This window comes from Aulonocara sp. 'chitande type north' Nkhata Bay, linkage group LG23 (genome assembly GCF_057382095.1).
Source record: "Aulonocara sp. 'chitande type north' Nkhata Bay isolate Kocher_YH1m ecotype deep benthic linkage group LG23, A_spYH_male_GT1.1, whole genome shotgun sequence".
Classification (NCBI taxonomy): Eukaryota; Metazoa; Chordata; class Actinopteri; order Cichliformes; family Cichlidae; genus Aulonocara; species Aulonocara sp. 'chitande type north' Nkhata Bay.
Genome location: NC_141365.1, coordinates 35,183,813 through 35,208,710, shown reverse-complemented (window position 1 = coordinate 35,208,710; position 24,898 = coordinate 35,183,813). Strand labels below are relative to the sequence as shown.

The 24,898-nt window shown below is 40.7% G+C and overlaps 2 protein-coding genes across 11 annotated transcripts in view; both read left to right on the top strand.

Moving 5' to 3' along the window:
• Window positions 1-12,518, top strand: part of LOC147302323 (R3H domain-containing protein 1-like) — a 52,411-nt gene extending 39,893 nt beyond the window's left edge. For 7 of the 10 annotated variants that reach the window (XM_086281699.1, XM_086281701.1, XM_086281702.1 and 4 more), the window contains 8 exons: window positions 3,237-3,394; window positions 3,605-3,738; window positions 6,013-6,116; window positions 8,593-8,774; window positions 9,379-9,520; window positions 10,215-10,312; window positions 10,402-10,486; window positions 11,347-12,518. In XM_086281699.1, coding sequence (XP_086137825.1) covers window positions 3,237-3,394; window positions 3,605-3,738; window positions 6,013-6,116; window positions 8,593-8,774; window positions 9,379-9,520; window positions 10,215-10,312; window positions 10,402-10,486; window positions 11,347-11,666 — 1,223 coding nt within the window. In that variant the 3' untranslated portion in view covers window positions 11,667-12,518. Of the gene's footprint in view, window positions 1-3,236; window positions 3,395-3,604; window positions 3,739-6,012; window positions 6,117-8,592; window positions 8,775-9,378; window positions 9,521-10,214; window positions 10,313-10,401; window positions 10,487-11,346 lie in introns of those variants that run through there. The other 3 variants (XM_086281703.1, XM_086281708.1, XR_015127075.1) reach the window with 3 other exon arrangements.
• A 133-nt stretch (window positions 12,519-12,651) lies between these two features.
• LOC147302322 (RNA-binding protein 43-like) lies at window positions 12,652-15,496 on the top strand. Its single transcript, XM_086281709.1, has 3 exons — window positions 12,652-13,171; window positions 14,542-14,636; window positions 14,748-15,496. Exons 1-3 carry the CDS (start codon window positions 12,973-12,975, stop codon window positions 15,360-15,362), a joined length of 909 nt encoding a protein of 302 aa, XP_086137835.1. The 5' UTR covers window positions 12,652-12,972; the 3' UTR covers window positions 15,363-15,496.
• The last annotated feature ends 9,402 nt before the right edge of the window (window positions 15,497-24,898 follow it).

Genomic DNA, 24,898 nt, shown 5'->3' with positions numbered 1-24,898 from the left:
CCTTCGTTTTTTGCATTAATTAGAGATGCACACATAGAAGAGCATCTAAAGGTGAAGACGCTGCAGCGTGGGTTGCACACACAATAAATAAGTTATCAATGGAAATTCTCCGACGGCCCAGCCAGTGGCCACAGAGGAACCTGTCAGTGTTTCCACTCAATTGCATCAGACAGTCACCACTACCACAGGGCTTTAGCTTCTTTCTGAGAAAGCATCGTGTAATATATGTGAAAGGACTGAAGTGTTCCTTTTTTTTTTCTTCACTGCTGTTAGGAAATTATTAGAAGGCATTGTTATATAAATTGAACATCACTACTAGATAGACAATTGATAAAGCTAATGTCCTCTAAAGATGGTACATATTTTCTTGAAAGAATACAGCTATGATTTGAGTCGTACATCAACTTTTCTTTGGTTTCTGCTGCTCCTTTGAGGATTTGCTGCTCTTGCTCCTACTACAAACTAAATGTCAAGCCTAGAGAGAGAATCTCACTTTGATTGAATATAGTTATATATTCAATCAAAGAGACAGTAATAAAAAATGTTTTAGATCTGAAGCTCAACAGATTTCAGTTGCAAATAAATAAGCTTTCCTGCACAGCACAGAGCCGCCGTGTGTGTTTAGAATAGGGATGAACTGATGAGAGAAACCAGACCAACAACTTGCTGACAGTCTGACAACTGATGCCAAACCAAATTATATAAAATATAATAGAGCTCTATTTTTAAAGCAAATGTGTTCAACATTTCTCCATTCAAACATTTAACCAGTGCAAATCTGAACAAATAAATATTGACTAATTTCATTGGCCTTTTTCCCCCTTGAGTACTGATATACAGTACTGTGCAAAAGTCTTGAGCCAGCTTTCATTTCTTTGTGTTTTACTAGGAAAATCGGATATAGATGTAGCAATTTATGGAAACATAAATGGACAATATATGACAAAAACAGTTCGTGCAATTCTAACAACCTTGTTTGTCAGTACTTGTCAACACAGTCTGAGCTCTCTTAAGGAAGCTTTCTTCTTATGAAAGTAGTCCCGGCTTCATTCTGTTCACGGTCGAGAGGATCCCACGCAGTTTTAGTAAAGCTGAGGTCTGGGGAGGCCAATCCATGACTGTTAGTGGTGCATCGATGCATTTTCTGTGCCTTCAATTGATATTGCATGTGCAGTCAAAATCTGACTGTACTTTTTGCTTTCATAGTTCCATACATTTTAATAAAATGGACGTCTTATAAAAAGCCTCTGGCTGAAATGTAGCCCCAAACCATGTATCAGGAATGCACTGAAAATGGGTGAAAAAGCAGTTAGTCATTCACTCCTTTAAAGGTCGATGTAAAGAAATTAAGACTTTTTGTAGCATACCTCTCATGTTACTTGCATTAATAGCTGCGTGAGTGTCCAAGTGTCCCTCTTATCGATAGCTGCAATCAGTTAACAGGAACATATTGTCAGAAGCTCCTTTAAAGGGAGAATTTCAAGCATCATTTCAAGTCCTTACACCTTTTTATATGTGAGCCTTTTTCCTTTTCCCCTGATGTAACATAAGCAAACTGTCTGAACAGGGGATCCCCTGGGACCAAGCCACACGCAGAGTGGAACAATCTACTGTGTTCAAATCAAGCAGGCAGTTTTCACTGGTCTACAGTTCTCTTGGAGTACAAGCAATTTCAGGTGACACATTTACCAGTCAGGGTTTTTCTTGCAGTGATGATGGTGCAGTCTAGGGCTCGCAGTATAATGGCGGAAAAGTCTTGCTGCCAGCCTGCTTGTTAGTTTATGGAAATGGAAACATGAAAGTTTAATGACAGACGGCTCGAGAACATCAGTGACTCTCAGAGGTTAAAACCTCAGTACTTTCAATTCATCTTAAGGTTAATATAACTGATCACCTGTGTGTTTTTCATGGAAGGAGTAGGAGTATATTTTGAGGTTTCTAGAGGTCCTTCTCCTCAGTTCCGTATGATTTGTGACAAAGAAAGAAGAATCTGGAGCCTGAGAGACGGGAGGCGGGGCCGGGACGCTGTCTGAGAGGCCTCTATGAATCTCACAGTGAACCGGTCTCTTTTCCAGCCCTCTCACCTTGTCGTCGCTAGACTGTGCGAGCACCTTAGCAGAGGACAGCTTTTAAAACGAAATCTGGGAATCCAGTCCTCAAAGAAGAACTCCTCGTTCTTCTTTGAGGAAGAACTCTACAGAGTAGAAACTTCTCCTCCCTCATGACTTTAATCCTGAAAGCCGAACAAGACCGTCAGGATGGTCAGCCACGCTTGCACAACAATCAGGACAGTCGGTCATTATCTGCGTCTGATGGAAGGAAAGAAGTCAGAACCGTCCCCTCGTCGCTCCCTGCTGGAATGGAATAAAAATCGGGTGCTTTTGATATTACGGTCATTTCATGCTTGGTTTGTAAGTGAAGGTGGGAGGCGAGGGAGGATAAAAATAGTCCTCCTGCTCCGTTCCTCGCCGAGCGCTCTCATTGTCTCGTCGTACTTTTCTCCCAGGGCGGCAGACTGTAAAGACACCTTCACAAAAGGACATCCTCTCCTTAGTCACTCAGATTACTTTGCATGAGTGTCACAATGGACGGTATTTGTCTTTTTGTCACCTTGACATTTAAGTGTCCGAGTCTCCTCCACCCCCACACACACACAGCCTCGGGTTAGGTGCAGGCATCGCCATTTTAGGGCGTTTGGAGAATCGTCGGACCTGCCTGCGTGACTTTGTGTCATCTCTTGTGTGTCCTTGTATTTGGCCCTCTCTAAATTTTAAAAACAAAAAGGTATCGTAGGAAGGAGAAATCTCATTAAAGTGACAGTGTTTTTGTAATTTACCTTCATCAGACGAGTGTCTCGTCTACTCAAGTTGCAGGTTTAGGCCACTGCAGGCTAAATCAGATATATTGACTTTCTCATTTATTCCAGACCTGCTTTAGCTTTAACAGCTCAACTCCCCAAACACTCTTCTATTGTTCTCAGCTTGATGGATTTTCTGTGCTCATTGTTGGGATTGTTTTAAGAAGCAAATACCCTTTGAAAATCAATAAAGTGTTGAACAGTTGTCTTGTGAAATCGTGATAGCCTCGGCTTTTTTTCCTGAGTGTCCTCTCCTGCCGCGCTACACCGAAATCACGACTCCTTAATTGCACTTTTGGCGGTTTGTTATCGCAGCGTATCCATCAGGGGTCTCTTTTCATTCGGTCACAGCATTGTGCCTTTTCTCATTTTGCCTCAGTGCACCAAGCCGTGATGCCAAACCCAGCGTCCAGCTACCAGACAGTAGTGGGCGTGCAGCCAACACCCAACCTCGCTTTCACTGGCAACCAGCAAAGCAATATGGGCAACCAGATGCAAGGCATGATGGTCCAGTACCCTCCAATGCAGTCTTATCAGGTACTTTGATGATGGGACGCCTCCGTGAGCTCCCCCAGCTAGATTAATAAGAGCACTGCTATGAATGAAACGTGCCTCGCTCGAGGCCTTTTGTTGGTCTTTATTTGACATTAGGAAATGCAAAAACATGGCTCTGAGTTTTAAAATGTCTGCTAAAGAAAGAACAGTGAACATGTTGAGACTATTTTTCTTTCTTTTTCCCCCCTGTAGCAGGTTTCTGTTCCACAGCAGACGTACCAGCAGCCAGTGTTTGTGTCCTGCCAGCCGGGGCAGGGGGCAGTGGCTGTCGCTGGCATGCAGCCCTGCTACAGCCTGCTGCCTCCTAACCAGCACACCACCATGAGGTATGGATCTACATCTGTGACAATCCTGCACACTATTGTTTCAAACACAATGAACTTTCTTTTTTCCCCTCATTGTGTAAAACTAAGAATGCGGCCATAATATCGATAATAATAGTTATCATCTTAAACGTATGTGTCAGTGTCGACCCAGAATTTCTCCGATGGTGAAAGGATGTGATCAGGTAGCAGCAGCTCAGAGGTCGACTAAAATAGTCTTTTGTGTCCATACAGGACCCGTATTAAACCTTTTCATTTGCTTGTCTGTTCATTATGGATCTAAAAAGAATACATAATGATTTCTACTTTAGCTCGTGCACTACTGGTTTTTCTTATGTGGCCATCAAAAAAAGGATATTTGATGCTGGTATTGAGTCCCTGGACACTAATTAGTCGGGGGCTTTTTTTTTCTATGACAAATTCTCCCAATCTTTTCTTTTTAATGAATATGTACAGACACAGTTTTGCCAAAACACACAGCGTGGGATTTGTCCTCCCACCCCTCCTTGGGAAAAGGCTGAGGTTGAAATTCTTTTATCCAAATCATGGGCGATCATCTGTTTCAGTTTCTCGGAAAATAAATTTAGCTTTTTATATTAAAGGAGATTTTGGAAGTCACCATCTTGGTTTCCTTTTTAAGCTCGCGTGCTAGGCGTTTCTCAAATCAGATACAGCTCAGCAGGAGAGCAGCTGTTAGTCACATTCTCATTTTGAACAGCTTACCCGTCGGGCATCCGATGCTGGGATGCGACGCGATCCCTCATATGAAATAAATAAATAAAATCCTGCGGTCACGTATTGTTAGATTTTGGGGTAAAGGGAGTATTAATGGATTGGATTTATATAGCGCTTTTCAAGGCACCCAAAGCGCTTTACAATAACACTATTCATTCACTCTCATACTAACAGAACATCAACTCACTGCTGCTCTCAGGTGGACAAACGTCACAGTGCTGATTTGAAATGACGTGTTTAACTGCACTGGAAATAAACTTTCCAAGTATTTGTATGAACACCGATACTCTTCACATGTAGGGGTGTGTGTAACTGCTTCAAAGCCACAAAGTTTACATTGATAAATAATTAGTATCAAGGTGAAGTTGTCATTATTAGCTGAATGTTTACACTGATAACAAAGTGCCTCTGATTTATGTTCATCCCGTCCTAATGGCGCGTTTTAAATCGAAGTTGTTAATCAGATTTAGATGGAAGAAATTAGCCCGACTGTAGATGTTCTTTGTCCCAGAAAACAAACGATTTGCCAGGTGCTTGAAGGTGCCTCTTATTTCTAGACCAAACGGGGTTGATGAGTGAATCCCCAAAGCGCCTCTGAGCCAAGGTCATCTTTGTTCACTGTGGAGGGAAAGAAAAAAAAGAAGTTATTACCACCATCCTTTTGGCGAACTGGGTCTGCGTGCAGCTGATGAATGTCGACTCTGACGCCGCCTCCAAGAGGTTTTGCCATTTTCCTGTCATTACTCGGCTGCTGCGGAGTAGTGTGGAGCCTCTCATTATAGCTGATTGATAGAACTAGCTCACAGAAAGCAAAACATGTAATTAGTTTCTACCTCCGTGGGCCCAATCAATCTGGATACTGGCGAGAGGAGCACCACTGGGACTCCGTATACGTAACAAACAGCAGAGACAAGCGCGGCCATGTACGCAGTCGTCACCAGCAAAAGAACAATGCAGAGATGCACGCATGTGAGGAGAGGTCACTTTCTCATCGTCCCAGCTGTAAAATGAGGCTGCTTTAGTAGGGCAGTCAGTGCGGGAATGATTTATGTGGCAGTGTTGGAACGGCTCAGTCTGCTCCCACGAGGACCGACCGTCCACCTGCAGCCCGCTTTTTCACCAGCTGGAGACGAGTCCCTGCAGGCAGGTTGCTTACAGAGCAGAGCGCCTACTTTCCAGTTTCTGGTTGTTTTTTTTAAATAAATACTCCCACCTCAGATCTCCTCAAGGTGTACGTCTGTGTAGGCTTAGAGGTGGTTTTTAAACTTTCTCTAAACTCAAGTCCTGGGTGTCCGCAGCGTAGTGGACTTCCAGTAACCATTCATTGATGATTTGATAAACTAAAACGCTAACAGACTTTATCCCGTGTCACCTTCTGGTTTATTCACTCATACTTGGAGCTTGAATTATTTTAAGTGTGGTCATTGGATCATAAACATTTCATATTTCACTCACTTGCCAAAATCCGCTCACATTTTAAAATAGTTTTAGTCTCCAGAAATGTATGATTTTGAACATCCCCGTGTGTGTTTTCATCCTCAGTTCAACAGTGAGTTTCCTGCCCACACCGATGATGGAGCAGCTCCAGTTTCCTCAGACCTCGTCCCCCTGCGTCTCCCAGCAGCACCCGGGCCAGCAGTACGCAGGTACCCTCCTCTCTGAGGCTGGCATGCAGCCTGTTCACAGGTCCAGATAGAAACACACGGTGATCTACAGTAGCATCACGCAGTAAAGTGAGAATATTCGCTTTTTTCTGACATTAGCTGCCCTGGAGATTCCCCATCACTGCCAGCGCTCTGACATTCTTTATTTTGCTCATCTTTCAGTGTCAATAACCGCAGACCGGATTCCTCTGTAGCCACAGCCTGCACTTCATAATGAAATAATCTTCCCTGAGTTTACTTTACCTTTGTATGTGCGCCAGATGCATGATTAGATTTACACTCTGGATTTTTGAAATGAAAAAGCGCGAGGCCCTGTGATGGGAGGTCCCTGGAGTTTGAATAAGTAAAAGTGATTTGCTCACGTCCCTCTTCCTCCAGAGCTGGATGGAGATTAAACAGTGATTAGGTCGACCACTGCAAATGTTAAGGTGACATCAACGACTGCATTGAGACAAAAAAAAAAGAAAACAATAAAGTAAGAAATGACTGATGTCATGACTCATCAGAAGAAGTTGTTGGTATTGCCGTTGCGGTGCTCCAGTGGTTATAGAGGGTCTCTAGCATCTTATTTCCCAGTTGGTCCTACTCTTAATGATAACTCTTTATTTTTTTCATATTCAGGCTTTGGTAATATTACTCTTTAATATTTTGCTTCATAACCCACTTCTCAAACCTATAGAACTTCTGTCATTTAACTTTCAAAGTATTTCCCGTTCAATCAAACACACAGATGTGTCTGTATAAACTGATGATGGTAGACGGCGTAGCCCGTCTCATAAGAAAATGTGGTCGATATTTATCCGATTTTATACCAGCGCTCACAAGGGTCTATTTTTTTAATAAACACAACATAAATATTGATTGTTTTTTTTGTTTTTTTAAATTTGCCATATTTTTCTACAGAGGTACGTTGTTCACGTTGTAAAAATGTATTTCCCAATGTATTTTTTGACAGTCTTGAAGCGGGACTGTTTGTTTCATTGTGCGATTCAGTGCAGAAGAAGATTGGAGTATTTACTAAATGTTCCACCTTTTATGCCTTTGAAATGAAGTGAGGATGAAAGCTAATGTGTTTGTCGAGTGCTTTAGCTGCAACTCTGCTAATCAACTACGGTTATCTTCAAGGTTCAGGGGTGTTTACACAGGAAGCGATTCGCTGATCATGCACCGCTTTGATAGTTGGTTGCTAGCGGACATTCCAGATTCCGGTTGCCTCGGTAACCCTCTAATGTATTTACCACCAGTGATATGGCTCTCTTGGTGGTAGTTGCATTTGAAGAAAGCTTTGCTCAAAATCCACCTATGTGGCCCAATGTCACTTAAAGTTGCTGTGAACCCTGGTTGTCACGCCCCCAGCAGCCTAGATTCATTGCGCCGTACCTAAGGGAGGATTCAGGGTCACCTGTTCCAAACCTAACTATATGCTTTTGGAAAAAATGAATCTTTTAAGCCTGATCTATAAGCAGAGAGGGTTTCTGTCTCCTGAATCCAAACTGGTTCCACAGAAGAGCGACATGAAAGCTGAAGGCTCTGCCTCCCATTCTACTTCTAAAAACCCTGGGAATTTGTCTCCCAGTTTACCTTAGCACATTAAAAGGTAAATAAAGATAAAATGGACTCGTGCCTTACAAAGCTACAATAACGCATTTTTTCATTTCTCTTTTCCGTCTCTTTGGACATGAATTGCTGTCCAGAGGCCCAGGTGGGGCAGTCTCCTTACTAATGACCTTTATTATTCATGTCTGATTATTATGGGAGCACAGTGGAGGGGGAGCCATCATTTCTAGCTCTTCCAGTAATGAGGTCGGATGAAGGTCTCACGACGGCCTTACCTACAGCGTGACCAGTAAACACTTTTTAATTGGCTAGGCCGGGGCCAGAAATAATCTACAAATTAAGTCCAAATACCCATCGTCCTTGCTAGTGTTACGAGGTTTTATTTCCTAAATGGACACCAGCATCAGCTGTGCAAAGTTTGTGTATGATTTGCGCCTCATATGAGCTTCATGTAAACAGAAGTTAATTAGATGGAGGTATAATGTATGTTCGGGGCACTGATTTATTTTATTAATTTTTTTTTGTTTTGTTTTAAAAGTCATGTTCATGTGCCACAAAATAATTACATAATTGGATTTCCTGGATCATTGCAGAGGATTTAGCAGGAATAGGGAATGGACTCTCTGATTGCCAATTCCAATGTGCCCTTATAGTCGAGGCTCTAAGACGTAATTGCTGAGAGGCTAACGGTGTAGGAGCAGTGTTTTCCCTGATGAGGTGTGTAGCTGAACAAAAGTGCTGAAACGCAGCTTTGGGGCAAAAACACATTTACTTTGGTGCATAAATGATGAGCTGATGTGACGAATTAAATAAGTGGATTTTTATTTTTTTTTTGCTGACCTGATTTGCCTCTTGCCGACACAAACACTGCTTCAACCTTTCCATTTCTGTCTGCTTGCAGGGTTGTTACCCCCGGCCCCCAGCAGCGGCATGGTGATGCTGCAAATGACAGCAGCCCCCTGCCAGCAGCCCCGGGCCCCCTCCCCCTGCCAGAGGAAACCACTCAGCCACAAACACTTGGGCCCCGAGCACCAACGCAACCGCAGGCCCGCCGAGCTCCCTCCGCTTCCGGACAACACCCAGGTACAAACGCTGCCCAGGCGCATCCATCAGGCAATCACAGAAGAACAGCGGTGCCTTTCAGACCGTAGTTTCTCCTTTGAAACCATTTAATTAGCTCGGCGACCCAGAGGTTTTCATTTGACGGGAGCAACTTCCAAATAATTTTGAATTCAGTTGTAAATTTGTTCAGCTGATGTTTTCTACATAGGACCATACTTTACGTGTCAGAAAGTTAAGACGGTCACAAGAAAGCAATTTGAAAGCCAATTTAGTTTGTTTGTACGCGTCTGACAGTTGCGTGAGAATTGTCGCCTTGAGCCAGACTCAGCTTATCTGCTGTTCCAGGCAGGTTAAATGTCGTAGTAAATAGGCTCTGCAAATGAAGTGAGTGCTGCCGAAACCTGAAAATGAGGAGAAAATAGTCCTCGGCATTAGGGTGTAATGGTACATTAGTGGGACTAATGTGGATAGAATGGAACATTAAAGCAATGACTTGAACCACAGAATGACTTTGTGAAAGGAAGAAATGGCCACAGTTGCTTTTTTCTTTTTCTTTTTTTTGAATGAAAGTGTTTGTGTTTCCTCCCGGTTTCCCCTCTCTGCATCATCGGTGTGTTGTATGTAGAGCAGCCTGCCCTCGTCTCCGGCACTCACTCCCTCGCCAGGCCAGCCGCCCAGCGTCAAGGGCCTCCCAACAGGCATCTCACCCATCCCTGTCATGGCCCACCACCCGCAGCTCCCTACAGCCTTCTGCCACAGTGGACAAGGTCAGAGACGCGCAGTAGTATTGCAGTACATGCTTACAAACATGGCATCCTCAAAACTCAGTGACTGTGCAGTTCAATGGCGCACGAATGCATTCAACATCAAAAAATGTACAGTTGAAGCATCTCTTATCTGGATGAATGAAACCTTCTTCCATATTCACAAGCCTTTGCTTATGTACTGATATTCCTGAGGTTTTAAGATTGGAGTGAAGAGCATGATCATGTGTTTTAAACTAATCCTGCTGAGGGGCATCATTTCCTGATGCTAAATGAAGGAGTCAGTGCATTGGAGAACACTTGAGGGTCTGTGCAGCAACTTTTAATACAACAGTAACTTCAGCTGTGCTTGTAAAAGATGTCTAACCTAAGATTTAACATTAAGGGACAAATTGCACTAAATTGCTTGAAAAGCATGCTGCAAAGTAGTTTAAGCAGTAGCTAACTTCCCAACTTCCTGCTTGCCATGAACAATGTTAAAGCGTGCGTGTTTTTAAACAGGTTCTAGCACACAGGATTCAATAAATGTCATATATCATTTGTTTAAACTGGCAGCTATACTTGGAGTTTATATTTTAATCATTGATTGTCGAGTACTTTAGTTAGCTTCTGTCTATGTAGCTGCAGTTAGGTTCTAAAGCGATTTAAATGACTGCAAACTGATATTTGAAAAGGTTGTTTTGACTCTGATTACCAGGTGAAGCGCACTACTCTTTACTGGGCCAGCCTTTGCAGTACAAACCCTCCATCAGACCTCCGTTTATCCACACTGCACACATGATGGCCAAACATCAGGTAGTACTGGTTTTCCACTTTTGACTTCTTTTTCCTTGTCCTGCCGCCCACAAGCACACCTACCTTACTGGCATCTTCTGTCTCCTCAGGTTCCTCTGGGGGTTTGGCGTGGCAGTCATGGGAGGAAGGCCGGCAGAAAATCAGTCTCTTCAGATCTCAGTGTAGGTGAAGCAGGTAATAGGAAGACCAGAGGGAGGCTTAAGCTTAGTGAACCTCGAGTTAGCGGCAGGTTCTGACCGAGATTTGACCTCTTCAACACAGAAGAAGCTCCAAATCCTAGTCCAGAATATTATGTAGTGTTTTGGGGTTTTTTCTTTTCAAATTCAGGCCAGCAGTTTGTAAAAACACGCACGCTGGCTGGAATGTCAGCCTTTAGGTGTTTATCAGAAACTCGTGCTGAGATTCATCACCAGATAAATCCAGCTGCTGTGTAGTCTCTTTGCCAGATTAAGTGGAGTAACATCACCTTTTTTATTCTGTCAAAATCTGCTTGCTGTGCTCCGTATCTGTGGAGAAAGCGTCTGTTTGTGAATGTAAGCAGAAATAATTTCCAGACGGGGCAGAAATCACACCTGGCAGTGGAACCTGCAGTCCTGGCAGTATTAACACTGACACAAATGTGCTGATTATTTCAAATATCACGCTGTATTTTTTGCAGGTGCTGAGATTTTTTTTTCCCCTTCATTATTCAGGCGCTTTAGTCAACAATCCCACTAGGGGCAATCAACAAGGACTGGGGCTCATACGCAGCTTCTTTTACAGAGGAATTAAGACTGAGAGATGGACCTTTTCTTTTTAAAGAAAATGTAAAAAAAAAAAATCCAGTAAATTATAACCAGACGCATAGATCTGTTTGTCCTTCCAACTCAAAGATTTAAAGCTGACAGCAGCATTTTATTTGAAGCCTCCCGATGGTGCAGGTCTGATGTTGTTGTCGTTTTTTTGTTTGTTTCCCCCCCTCTGCTCACCCATGACAGTTGTTTTATTTATTGGCTCCACTGCTCACAGCGCTGTCTGTCTGTGTGCGTCTGCAGTGAGCAGTCAGATTCTGGACGTGACACATCCTCCGGAGGGGATCAGCTGTACAGACTCCCACCACCTCCTGGCAGAGATGTACAAAGGGGGCGAATCGATCCGCCGGCTGTCGGACCAGCAGCCACGGTTGTGCAACTCGACCCGAGGCGCTCCCGGCAGAGACCTGGCCTCGTCGCGCCCTATCTTTGCCATGCTCCCCTCCAGACACACCACCCCGAGCGCCGTGTTCCGCCCCACAGGCCCCCGAGCCGCCTTTAAACTCAGAACCGGCAGCGGACACAAAGGGGAGCTGTGCGACTCAGACAGGACTGGCTCATAGCTGCTAAGATCTCAGAGCGGCACACATGGAACGCACATCCAACCACCTGCCTCTGCTGCCTCAGTCTGGACTGTCTCCCAGACGCTGTCCAAATCGAAACATCAAATGTCTGAAGAATGAATGTTCATTTTTATTTTGTTTTAGTTTCTTTTAGCTTTTTTCCCTTTTTTTCGGCCAACAGGTCTGTGCAGGGTGGAAACCGAGCACCAGTTTGTAACATTTGTCCGTAGCTGCAGAGCTCCGCTCAGCGCCCCACTTCTATTCTTAAACTCGAGTTTGCTGTTCTGAAGTCAGTGTTTGGAGACTTTTGGGGTTTGTTTGCCAGCTATCACATTAGTGTGTCTACTGCGGCTGTTTTAATACCAATTTTTTTTTTTTTCTTGCCACTTTTTGAAAATTAGATGATATAATTATGTTTAAATTGAACTGAATGTGTCACGTTGGGTGTTTAAAGGTTCTAGAACGGCACGTAGCAGCATTTGTAGAAGAAACACTGAATCACAGATAAACTACCTGAATTATTTAAAGTCACCATTAAACACCGTGAATGTTGCATTTGCACTGAAGTGATGATCAGAGGTGGAGATTTGACTGGTATCGGACAGAGCCTGGGTTTTTCTTTTATTAACCCTTAATACCTGTTTGTTTGCACTCGACCAGGCCACTTTGTTTTATATATTAAAATGTTTATATGCACAAGAATAATACAATCGAGTTTGTCACTACTTGGCTTAATTTGTTTGGATTTCTGTTTGTGTGACTCATGAGAGGTGTTCTGTGTATGGCGTGGCTTTTCTTCTTCTTTTCTTTCATTTTTTAAAAATTAGATTCTAATAAATGTTTGCACCACAAGTGTTGACTTTTTCCACTAGTTAGCTGCAGTCAGCAATTTCAAGGTCTAATTGAAATGTTTCCTTGGGAGCAAGATGTCGCTTCGGTATGGGAGAGAAGAGCAACAGATGAGGCAACTCTGTGGAAGATGTTGCCATGAGGTTTGTATCTGTGCCTTTTGGGCACTGCGGAGATGTTTGCTCTGCTCTGCAGCCTCATTTCCAGCTGCATGAATGAGCCATTTTGAACGAACGCTCCTCTCAGCCTGGGATGTAGTGAAACAGAGACACCTAGTGGGCAAAGTTCGTTACTGCATTATGAACACTATGGAATTAACGAGTGAAAGTGAAACTAACAGAAAACTGGTTTAGTGGTTACATATTAATGACAGGCGTGTTTAGTGTGGCCGAAAAACGCGGGAGTATCTAACCGTTATGTCGACGCTTCAGTGCTAATGTAGCATAACAAAAGGGTAATGGAGACCGACTCCTGGGAGAACAGCAGGACGGTGGTTGTCTCCGGTGTTCCCAATGTGTTGCCCCCCGGCAGGATAACTGATAAGCTGACCATTCACTTCCAAAGCACCCGGAAGAGTGATGGAGGAGACGTCGAAAAGGTCAAATATCCCACCAACATGGACGGAGTTGCGTTTGTCACTTTTGAAAACGAAGAAGGTAAATTAGCAGGTGGTGGCTAAAGGCAGGCTATAGGCTAACATGTCGCTACTGATAGTGTGTAAAGCTGTGCGTCCTTCAATAAATACATTAATGACAACAAGCAGTTTTTGAGGGTGTCCCCTTCCAACCAACAAAAGCTAATCTGCGTATGAGCAGTTCTTCCAGCGCTCAGTGAGTTAAATGAAGTTGCCCAAAAAGCTGCTCTAAAAAGTTGTCCACTCTTCGCTAATTTAAGCTAAATGTTACTGCAATACTTCAAATTTTGATTTCAGTCCGTTTCCAAGTAAACCCAGGGCCAGTATCGCCGACACTTTCAGCCTATACAGGCTGTATGATGATTTATGAGATGACTCATCAGTTTGTAAACAATGAACACTTTTTAATGACCGCTTACTGTGATTTTTACTTTTCACAATAAGTCACCGCATGTAAATGTGCCTGTCTCTGAAGCACTTTAGATTCGGCCCAACTCTTCAAAAAATAGAAAAAGAAAAGAAAAGCAGTCTGTTTTCTTCAATTTATGATTTTTGTGTTCACAGTTCTAAAATAAAAAACAATGTAGCAAACAACATCTTAAAACTTCATAGTGTTGTGACAACACTCATGTATACAGATATTTTACTACAATAAAGGCCTAAAAACAACGTACAGTTGAATCTGTATGTACTGTCTTCTATCAAAAATATGAAGTTTATTTCAGTTCAGACACATCATTGCTGCATAACATACAGCCTGTTGTTTAACTCTAAAGCCGGGTGTATTGTTTATTGTACAATGGGATTATTAGAAATTAAAATAGTGCTCCCTGATTGGTGCAGTGTTCCAGTTACCTTAGTCAGACAATACAGTCTGCTTTATGAGTTTGAACATATTCTGTTTTTTTTAAAACAGGAGACTTATTTCCGGAGCTCTGTGAATGTAATAATAAATGACAGACACAAACTAAGGCCACCTTATCCATGTGGAATTGCAAATACCTAAAGGGCTTACACAAACTGTTTCGTCATTGTCAAACATATCTGCTATTTTTCACTATAATTGGTACCCACGGGAACCAATTTCAGTTTCCCCTGAGAACCACTTTTACATTATGCTGAGTGGAAAGGGTAATGTATGAATGAAACATTTGATTTTTGTATGATCTGCAGCTTGGATGTGTGCCTAACTGATGAATGGATTAATCTGATATTATCAAAGTGATGTACTGTTATATAAAAGCTAACATTAGACTGGTAGATAATGAGTCGAGTCAAGCTCTGTGCACTCTGAGTGACAAAAAAAGTGTGCTAGCTTTGTGGGTTCATGAGGCATCATTATAACAATGACCTGGGTAGAGACCACAGCAGAACTGTGCTAACTTTTGGCAGATGCAGCGAGGGTGGTGGAAAAGAAGCAGCATATTATGACAGACAGCCAGTTTCCTGAAGACTTCATCCTCACTGTGTTTCCCTTCAGCACAGATGTAAGTATCAGTGTGATTTTAAAACACCATGCCTACTTAAGTCACTTGCTTTTGATAAGCTTTTGATTGCAAAATAAAAGTTTCTAATTCAAGCACGTTTCTGTGGTGCAGGTGTTTTTCTACGTCCCAAGCGCTACGGTTGATCTTTCTATATTCGGCGGCAATCGGGACTTGGTGATTGAGAGCCTGCGGTCAGCTCACAGATCGCTGCGTTTTCGTCCTGTGCCCCAGGAGAGGAAAGTCTTCATTGAGGGGCCTTTTGCAGCTGTCCAAGCCCTGAGAGGGGACCTCATTCGCAGAGCCGATGAGCTTCAATCTGCAGTCACAGTCCAAACTGCTGGTATTAACCCAAGAGAAACTGGTCATAATACGAGGTTAATATCTCATCACAAGTATGTCGACTCTGTAAGCCACAGCAGCTCTAAGAGGGAACCCGCAAGCAGCTTATCAACATTATCAACACAGAGCCCAGGTAAGGCAAATGAAATCCAAAGACTTCTCTCAAAGACTCAAAATGCCTCCTTGAGGCAAAAAGTTTCCTCTGAGAGTTTGGCTCCAGGGAGGATTTTGAAAGCACGCATCAATGGAAAGGACAAACTGGAAAGTCAGCCAACAGAACAAAGAAAGGCCAACCACATACAAGTGGTCGAGAAGGAAATCAAAGCATCTTCCTTATCGGGCCTTCCTCAACCAGTATATCGCAATATCAACAACAGAGCCTTATAATGACAGTGCCTCACAAAAACATCCCAGAGCAGGCAAGATTTCAGCCACAGAGATTAGAAGAGAGGGTGATTTGGGGTCTCACCAGAGCAGCATGGGCTGTTTGAAGAATCCAAGCAGCTCAGCAGTGAGAAGTAAGCTCCAGACTGAATTTAAAGATGTCTCAAAAACCTCGGAGAGATATACTGAAGGTCCCGCAGTGGCGTGTGGAGTCTCTCCGGAAGGTCAGGATGATATCTGGGTTGACTCTTACATATTCAGATACATCAAAACATTTCACAAGAAGGAGTTGGGCAGATGCTTTGCGGGCACTGACTTATCTGTCAGGTATGTTGTAGAAACTGACCTCATGCAAATATCGTTGACTGAGCAGCAACGTTCCAAGGTGACCTCAGGAGTCCAGAAAGCCATCCAGAAACTGAAAACTTTGTTTGAGTTTTAGCAATCAATCTTAAGAGTTCATAAGATATTTTACCATGAGGTGGGGCTGTCGGATAAATACCTAATAAATCAGATCTGTGGTGTTTTCAGTTTCCAGTTTGAAGATGTTCTTTACATATTTGAGGACTCCTGCATTAAAGCCATCAGCCCCTCAGTCCCTAGTCTGCTGTTCAATAAGAAAATAAAAGAAGGAATAATTAAATTCAAAGACACTCTTGTAAATTTCAGGCAATCTAGTAGGAATCATGAACGGATGTAGTTTAATCACTGACCACAAGGGAGAGTAGTTTTCTCTTCGCAAACCCTTCCCAACACTGAAATCTATATTTATCTTGTTATTGTTACAGATGCACTGATTGTTGTTTGATACTGACACTGCGAGTTTTCATTTGAGCAGCTAATGATTAGAACTATAGAAATAAATTATACAGTACTGATGCGATATTTCATCAGTACTGTATAATTTGTGTTTTTGCTTTTTCTCTCTGTTTCTATGGTGAAGCTTCCCCTTTGTTTATGGATGGGTTAATAATTAAGCCTTTAAACAGCAATCCAGACTCTCTTCTCATAGCAGTGGGGATAAGTCTTAGTTACCCCTCTTCACATCTTAATTAAAGACAAAACATAGACAAACATCGACAGATGTCAGCCTGTCTCACATGACCAAATCATTTAGTCACATATTATGTGAAATTAAATTAAAACAAAACTGATTTGTCTGTGTGGATTTTCTTGATGATTATTAAGTTTTTTATTATTAGCATTTTAAGCATTATTAGTATTTGAGAATTTACTACAGTGACATCTGTTCTACATTTCTTTGTCTTTAGGATTTTACTACTTCGTGTCCATGAACCCTCGTTTTACTGGAATGCAAGGCCTGCATTGGGCAGCAGGGGGCGGTAGAGTACTTTCATCTATACTGTGGGCTGTGTATAAATAGAGACACTGTAGCTGCCATGACTCGCCTCAATAAAGCAATTATGGAGGCTGGGTTTGGCGAGCAGGGTGCAGATTGGCAGGCGAATGATATCAGTTGGATGTCCCATTATACATCATCTCCCGTCCACACACATACAGAGTGTTACAACACAGTGTTGCACCTTTTCCAAGGAAGTACGCATTACATGTTATGTGTAGAAGGTTTTTTGTTTCTTTTTTTGGTTTGCAATTATTCAGACGAGCTTGCTGCACAGCCTCAATAATTGATTCATTATGTAAAAATAAGCCACATCACCGTAATAAACACACACAAACACAATCAGTCATCTCCCAGACGCACTCACTCTTACTTGTTACCATAGAAACGTAGTGGAAGAGGTTGGCAAGCTGCAACGTTGGGCGTCGTTAAGGGAAGCTCTTGAATACAATGAAAACAACCATGCGGGCGAAGGAATTACATTTCCAACAAAAGAACCCTTCATCAAAGACGAGCAGAAGAGAGGCCACCGCCTGGTAACACCCAGACCTCTCTCCTACCCCTCTGATAGCACATCTTGAACAATTAGCCATCATTGGGGTGGGGGCTGGAGTTATTGTGGTAGAACAGAATGAGTCAACAAGCAGACGGCATGAATTATTTTTCCTGAAATGGTTCCGACTCTGGCCTTTCATCGCACCCACCCTCCTCATTATGCATAAAGTGTAATTAGGTACCAGCATTTTTGAATATATTAAGCATGTGTGACTTTCATGATGGAGGTCAGAAACAGTAGCAGGCCAAAAAAGGAAGCATTAGTGGAAATCTCAAGGACGTTTGCATCAGGAACGAGGTCTTCTGGGCTTCAAACCTGTAATTGGGCCTCTGAACCCTGTGCCTCTGATGAATGTTATTGTTCACACTTCACATTAGAAAATGACTCAAACCACTACAAACACTGACTGCAAATATATGCAGAATGACCACAAAGCAACCACAAAACAACAACAAACAGACAAAGTGACTATAAAGATAACAACTTCAAGAACAAACCAAGTGACGGACAAAATTACAAAGACAGTTACTACAAAAAGAACAAATAAACTACAAAAGGTTGGAAATCAATTTTTAAATAAGCATAATGATCAGAAAAACTAAAGGAACAAGCAAAGTTACTGGAAAGATCAAACGAAACAAAATTGTAGAAATTACAAAGGCATTCACATTGACTAAAAACAAGCAAAGAGCAAAAAAAAAAAAACACTACAAAGGGCATGCAAAATGGGATCCAAAACAACAGAATAACTAACTCAATTATATACAAAGTTACTACAAAATGAAACAAAACAAATAACCATTCTGATCTAATTATTTGGTTACAAAGAGGCAAAAGATCAGAATATTACAAAAACGTAAAAGTAGCAGAAGACAGAATTATAGAAAACTACAAAGGCTCAAACAACTACAACAAAAGCAAAATTACTGGAAAGAATGGAAAACACAAACACACAAAATGACTTCAAGAGGACCCAAACAACTGCAAATTGATACGAAATGAAACTCGAAATTATGCAAAAAACAAACAAATAAAACAAGTGAAAGTGTCTAAAAAGGGGGGAAAGGTAATAAAACAACAACAAAAACCTACAAATTACAAAATAAAAACAAATTACTACAAAGAGGTACAAAATGACTACAAAACTAAAATAAAATTATACAAAAGAACTACAAGCACATACCACCAGAGATGGGCAGTAACATGTTAAAGTAATCTGTTACTGTAATCCAATTACTTTAATTCAAGTAACGAGTAAAGTAAGGGATTACTATTGCAAAAAAAGTAATTAGATTACTTAGGGCTGCTCAATTAATCGAATTTTAATCACGATTACGATCTGGGCTTTCAACGATCATTAAAAATGACTGAGCCGATTATTAGCCCCTCCCTCATTTATCCGCGACACCTTAAAGGCCGGTCCATGAAAATATTGTCGGGCATAAACCGGTCCGTGGCGCAAAAAAGGTTGGAGACCGCTGATTAAGAGGACCCGAGGGAAGCTCGGAAAGCTAAGCAGAAGTTATTTGGAGAGGAGAGTGACTGCCGTTGGTTGAAAAGAGAGGTAAAAAAAAAAACTTCAGTGGTGTTGCACACTATTTTATATTCTTTTTTAAAGTCATTGTTAACCCTTTAAAGCCGGTCAGAGCAGCACGCTCCGTTTTGTGTAACTATTTTTAAATCCCTGTAGAACCTGAACCGTGTAAGCTAGCGCAATAATTTGTTTTGCATACAAAACCGGAGGAGTTGTACTTACATCTGATGCCATCAGCTTGTCCTCGGTCACGGTTTCCTTCCACATATAGCTTTGCAAAAATTGCATAAAAAGCGCTTGCAGGAACAAAAACACAATATTCCAGAAACACGCTTTGCCAATCCGATCAGCTGTTCGTAACACTTCCCACAGTGAAACAGACGTCAGCGCGAACTATCGCATGTCCGCCATTTCCTGCCCGAAACCAGAAGTGACGTCATTTTCGCGGAAATGTAGTTTTTTACTTGTAGGCCTTAAAAGCCTATACTGGTCATGTTTGACTTTTCTGAATAGTTTCTGGGATGCTTAGAACTCGAATTGCACTGCTGGAAATAGTTTATTTTGATGCACCTGCTGTTTTCTTTGCAAATTTGCATCATAGGATTGTTTTTTTTTTGTTGTTTTTTTCCTGCAGTATATAAAAATTGGTGTATCTCCAAAATAAAACTATGAAGACACTCAAAATAAGTTTCCTGTTGTTGTAAACTATTTTTTTGCAACTTTTTTGTATTTAAAGTTTTGAGGGATAACCTCTTAAATTTCTCCAAGTAGAAATATATGTAAAAAAACAAACAAAAACGATTTTCAATTTTTTTTTGTAGTTTATTGCACTTTTTTGCAATTAATGTACTTACTATGGACTTAATGCATACATATTATTAAAATATGGGCTATAACAGTTGTATAGCAACTTGAAATGCTCCCATAAATGGCACTACAACATGTAAAAAAATAATATAAGCTCTGGCGGACTTGGTTCTATAGTAGGTCTTAAAGGGTTAAATAAATATCGTCAAATAATCGAGATCTCAATTTCAGTGAAAATAATCGTGATTATCATTTTTGCCATAATCGAGCAGCCCTAAGATTACTGTTACTTTCCCGTAAGCACACTGCATTACAGTGTTACTAAACCGTCGTGATTTTGTTTGTGAGTGTCTCATGACAATGACGTACGAGTGTGCGACGCCCGTGGAGGCAACAGATGTGTGCAGATCAACAATGGATAAAACGAACTGTGGGAGCGAGTACGACCATGCAGCATTTAAAGCATGGACGTACTGACATTACTGAGTTTGATTACATAAAAAGTGACAAAAACATTAGCGTTCACTTTACACTCTGCGTGGGAAGAAAACTTCTTTGTACGACGAAAAATGAAACTTTAAATCTGAGCAAGCACCGAGCTCGCTGCCACAGGAATGTGAAATTCACAGAAAAAAACCCCGGATCCTCCCACTGACATGACCGCTGTGGCACTGGGAAAACCTCTTGCTAAACAGGTGACAATAGATTTAAGAGCGGCAGGACTCAGTGCTGCTGAGTCTTTGATTGTGTGGATGCCTTAGACATCCACACTATTGAGTTCCTGTTTCTCTTTATTGTGTGGATGCTTTAAGCATCCACACTATTGAGTTCCTCTTGATACTTCCGTACACTTTTTGGCACTTAACTACTTCCACAATTTTCAGCCGATTTTCACCGTTCAAATTCTAAACTATTCTGCTATTTCTGCTAATGTGTGCTATGTCTTTTGGTATTTTTCACTATTATACTTTTTAAAATATTAAGCTTAATTTGTCACATTGAAATGAATGGGAAACTTCTGCAATTCTGCTAAAATTTTCTTGTTTTTGAAACTTAACTACTTCCTCATATTTTCACGTAGAACAACCATTCAAACTTTAAAATGTTCTCAAATTATTGGGCTATTCAGGTATAAATCAGCTTTTTCAAATCATTTACTGTTTTACTTTTATGCCTCTTAAAGTTTTCAGTTGCAAAATTGTGATTTTTCACAAAATACATGCGTTGTTATGGTTGCTATGCACTTGGCTTCCAGTGTGCCACTGAAGGTTTTGCAGTCTTCTCTTCATGTCTGAACAACTTCTTGCTACTTGCTCAATTTTCACTCAACTTCCACAAATTATACATCAAAACGTAGGTATTTTTGCTGGCCTTCCGAAAATGTCACTATCATTGTTGTGGGATTTATAGAATTTTGGCAAATCTCCTCAGACCAACACAAAGTCGCAAAACTCTCCATAGAAAGTCAATGGAGAGTTTGTTCAAAATCACCACTTGATTTCTGTAATGAGAGGCATATTCGAATCGTCATATCTCCTTAATGAAGCAAAGTTAAGACATAAGGCTTGTCCCAGTATATCTTCAGACACTCCTGACGCTCACAATTCAAGAATTATTTTCTCACCTATTACCGTTCTGAAATGAGTTAGACTTGTTTGAGGGTAGGAAATTCGTCCTTCGCTCAGATTTCTTCAGATTTCAAACTCTGGAAATGAGGCACTTTTTTCTCTCATCATATCTTTTTAATGGATTTCCACAGAGACCTGAAAATTTCCATGATTGTTCACCAAAGCCTGCTGTCTCTTACGGTGAAAGAATGATATTGATACTCCAAATAGATTTAGAATTACCAAAGGTTGTTTGAGAGCAAGTCAAGGCAGTTTTTGCTTCGCCTCTACTCAGTTACAGTGTATTACAAGTCATATATCTTTAATAATTTATATTTTATCTCTGAATTATGAAGACCTGAAGATTCCCCCATCTCTTCTGAACAAAACGATGTCTGAATGACCGTTCTAGCCCCTACGGTTAGGAAATTATGGCCATTTGTTCGAGGGGAATCCTGAATGTCAGAAATACACTGAAGAAAACTCACACCTCTCTCTGTCTCTGTGTGTGTAAGGGCTGACTACAGCAGGTGCAGCTAATTCAACTGACCTACATATACCAAGCCCAGACTCTCAACAGCTCCTGTTCCCTTTACTGTCTGTGTATGTGTGTCTGTGTATCAATATTTCTCCTATGTTTAAGTATTACTCCTCAATCATAGTATTTCTGCTAAAGCAAAGTACTTCTGCTAAATCATAGTATTTCTGCTAAATCATAGTATTTTTGCAAAATCATGGTATTTGTGCAAAATCATGGTTTTGGGGCTAAATCATAATATTTCTGTTATTTTATAATATATGTGCTGAATATATTATATGTGCCAAATCATAGTATTTATCCCAAATTATAGTATTTATGCCAAATTATAGTATTTGTACTGAAACATAGTACTTCTGCCCAATCATAGTATTTGTACCCAATCATAGTATTTCTGCTAAATCATAGCATGTGTGCCAAATCATGGTATTTATGTAAAAACATAGTATGTCTGCAAAACCATAGTATATCTCTTATGTTATAGTATTACTACTAAGGCATAGTATTTCTGCCAAATCATAGTATTTGTACTAAATCATAGTACTTGTGCCAAATCATAGTATTTGTTGCACATCAGTATTGGAACCAAAACAGTATTTGTCCGAAAGCATCGTATTTGTATGGAGTCATAGTTTTTCTTCTAAATCATAGTATCTCAATCAAATCTCAGTAGTTGTGTTAAAACGCAGTATTATTGCCAAATCACAGTATTTCTGCCAAATCATAGTATTTGTACCCAATCATAGTATTTGTGCCATGTCATCGTATTTGTGCTGAATCATGGTATTTTTGCCAAATCGTGGTATTTGTGCCCAATTAATAATTCTGTTATATTATAGTATTACTACTAAGTCGTAGAATATCTGTTATGTTATAGTGTATCTGCGGAATATAGTATGTGTGCCAAATCATAGTATTTATACCAAATCACAGTATTTGTGCTAAAACATAGTATTTCTGCCATATTGTGGTATTTGTGCAAGAACATTGAACTGTTATGTTATAGTATTACTACTAAGTCATAGTATTTCTGCGTTGTTATAGTATTTGTGCTAAAATGTAGTATCTCTGCCAAGTCATAGAATTACTGCAATTTCATAGTTTTTTTAGGAAATCTGTTATGTTATAGTATTACTACTAAGTCATAGTATTTCTGCCAAATCATAGTATTTGTGTGAATTTGTATACTGTAATATCACTGTATTATGTAGTAGCTAAGTAGGGGGCTGACTGTTTACTAAGTGCATCAGTGTAAATAGGTCATCTCTTGTGTTGGAGTGCCCTCTTGTGGCGCCTTTTGGGTAGTGCCTTAGTAAACGTGAACCCTGTAAGAAGTGGTATCATATGAGAACCGGTTTGGCGCAGTGAGATGAGTATGAGATGAAATTCTGCTGATTTACCTCTTTTCTGCCCAAGTTCTGCTGATTCACCTCTTTTCTGCAACATTTTCAGCCTTTCCACCTCTTATCAGCACAATTCTCAGCAGCTTCCGCTCATTTCAGCACAATTGTCAGTCTCTCCACCTCTTCTTTGTGAGAAAATGTTTGGCTCAGTGAGCTAAATAACCGCCCTTAGACCAGAAGGGCCAGGTTCGAATCTTGCTCAGGGCAATGTTTTTTTTTTTTGTTTTTTTGTTTCAACTTTTTCAGCTTTTTTCTGCAGACATCTTCAGCGTTAAGGCATCCACACAGCATTTTCGCAGGAAATGCAAATTTTTCTAGTTTGATTTAGTTTTTGCTGTTTTACTTGCTAATTTCACCAGAATTGTCAGTCTATCCACCTCTATTTGTTAGAAGGAGATTGGCGCACTGAGGTGAGACGCTGCCTTTAGATCAGAAGGGCCAGGTTCGAATCCTGCTCAGGGCAATTTTTTTTGTTTTTGTTTTTTCAACTTTTTCAGCTTTTTTCAGCCGACATCTTCAGCGTTAAGGCATCCACACAGCATTTTCGCAGGAAATGCAAATTTTTCTAGTTTGATTTAGTTTTTGCTGTTTTACTTGCATCTGTTTGAAAGAGTGAGTGTAAACACACAAAGCTTTGTTTTATTTTATATGCTGGAATATACAGAAAATAGGTTTAAATGTTAAACAAATTTCTTCCAGTCAGACACTGTTGCATATAATTATATTTTTGCTTAATTCAATGTGCATAAAGTTAAAAGATTAAAACTAATAAAACACGTTTTTTTAAAAGAGACTTTTTCATTTGATTCAATTTTATATGATGGATTATGCAGAAAAAATTGAATTGGGCTTAAAGGTCTGTTGCTTTGTTCAGGTTGTATATCATGTTTTTAAAAAGTAACTAATTGCTTTTGAAAATAAGTAATTAGTAAAGTGAAAGGATTACCTTCTTGGAGGAGTAATTAGTAAATAATTACTATTTTCAAGTAACTTGACCAACACTGCATACCACAACTACAAAGATACAAATGGTCACCAAACAACTATAAAAACATACAAATCAAATACAATAAATAAATAAACAAATAACAACAACAACAAAAGAAACAGCCTAAAAGGGTAAATTACTACAGAGATACCAAAATAGCGCAAACAGAAAAAATGACAAATGAACTACAGAAAATAGCAAAATGCTACAAAACCTGTTTAAAGAGACTCAAAACAGCTACAAGAAAATGCAAAATTACTTTAAAAAAACAAAACAAGGCCCCAAAAATCCAGAGAACATTTCAACTATGGGTAAAGTATCGCAAGAGAAGAGTAAGAGCCTTTGTCTGTTCTCAGAGTTCTCCAAATCCTCTGTGGATCGGATGTTACCTATCAGCACACGACTATTCGCTGTTTTAATTTAAAGTGTGTATTTTTGTGCGGTTGTGCTCAGGCGCACACATCATGGAGGTCAAAGGTCAGAGAGAGAAGCAGCAGGCCTCTACATCATTCCTTTTCCACAGTTTGGAATAGAGCTTCAGGTGATGGATAGCATTCTTCAGGCAATGTGTGTGTGTGCACGTCACAGTCACAAATTACGTCTTAATGACTCTCTTTACAGATCATCACTCTGCCCGGGAGAAGGGAAGCAGGCGGGGATATGAGTCGCCCCCCCCCCCGCTGCTCTGCCTAAATGCAGTAGTGCATGGGTATTAGCAAGCTGTGATGGAAGAGCCTTGTAGGAGA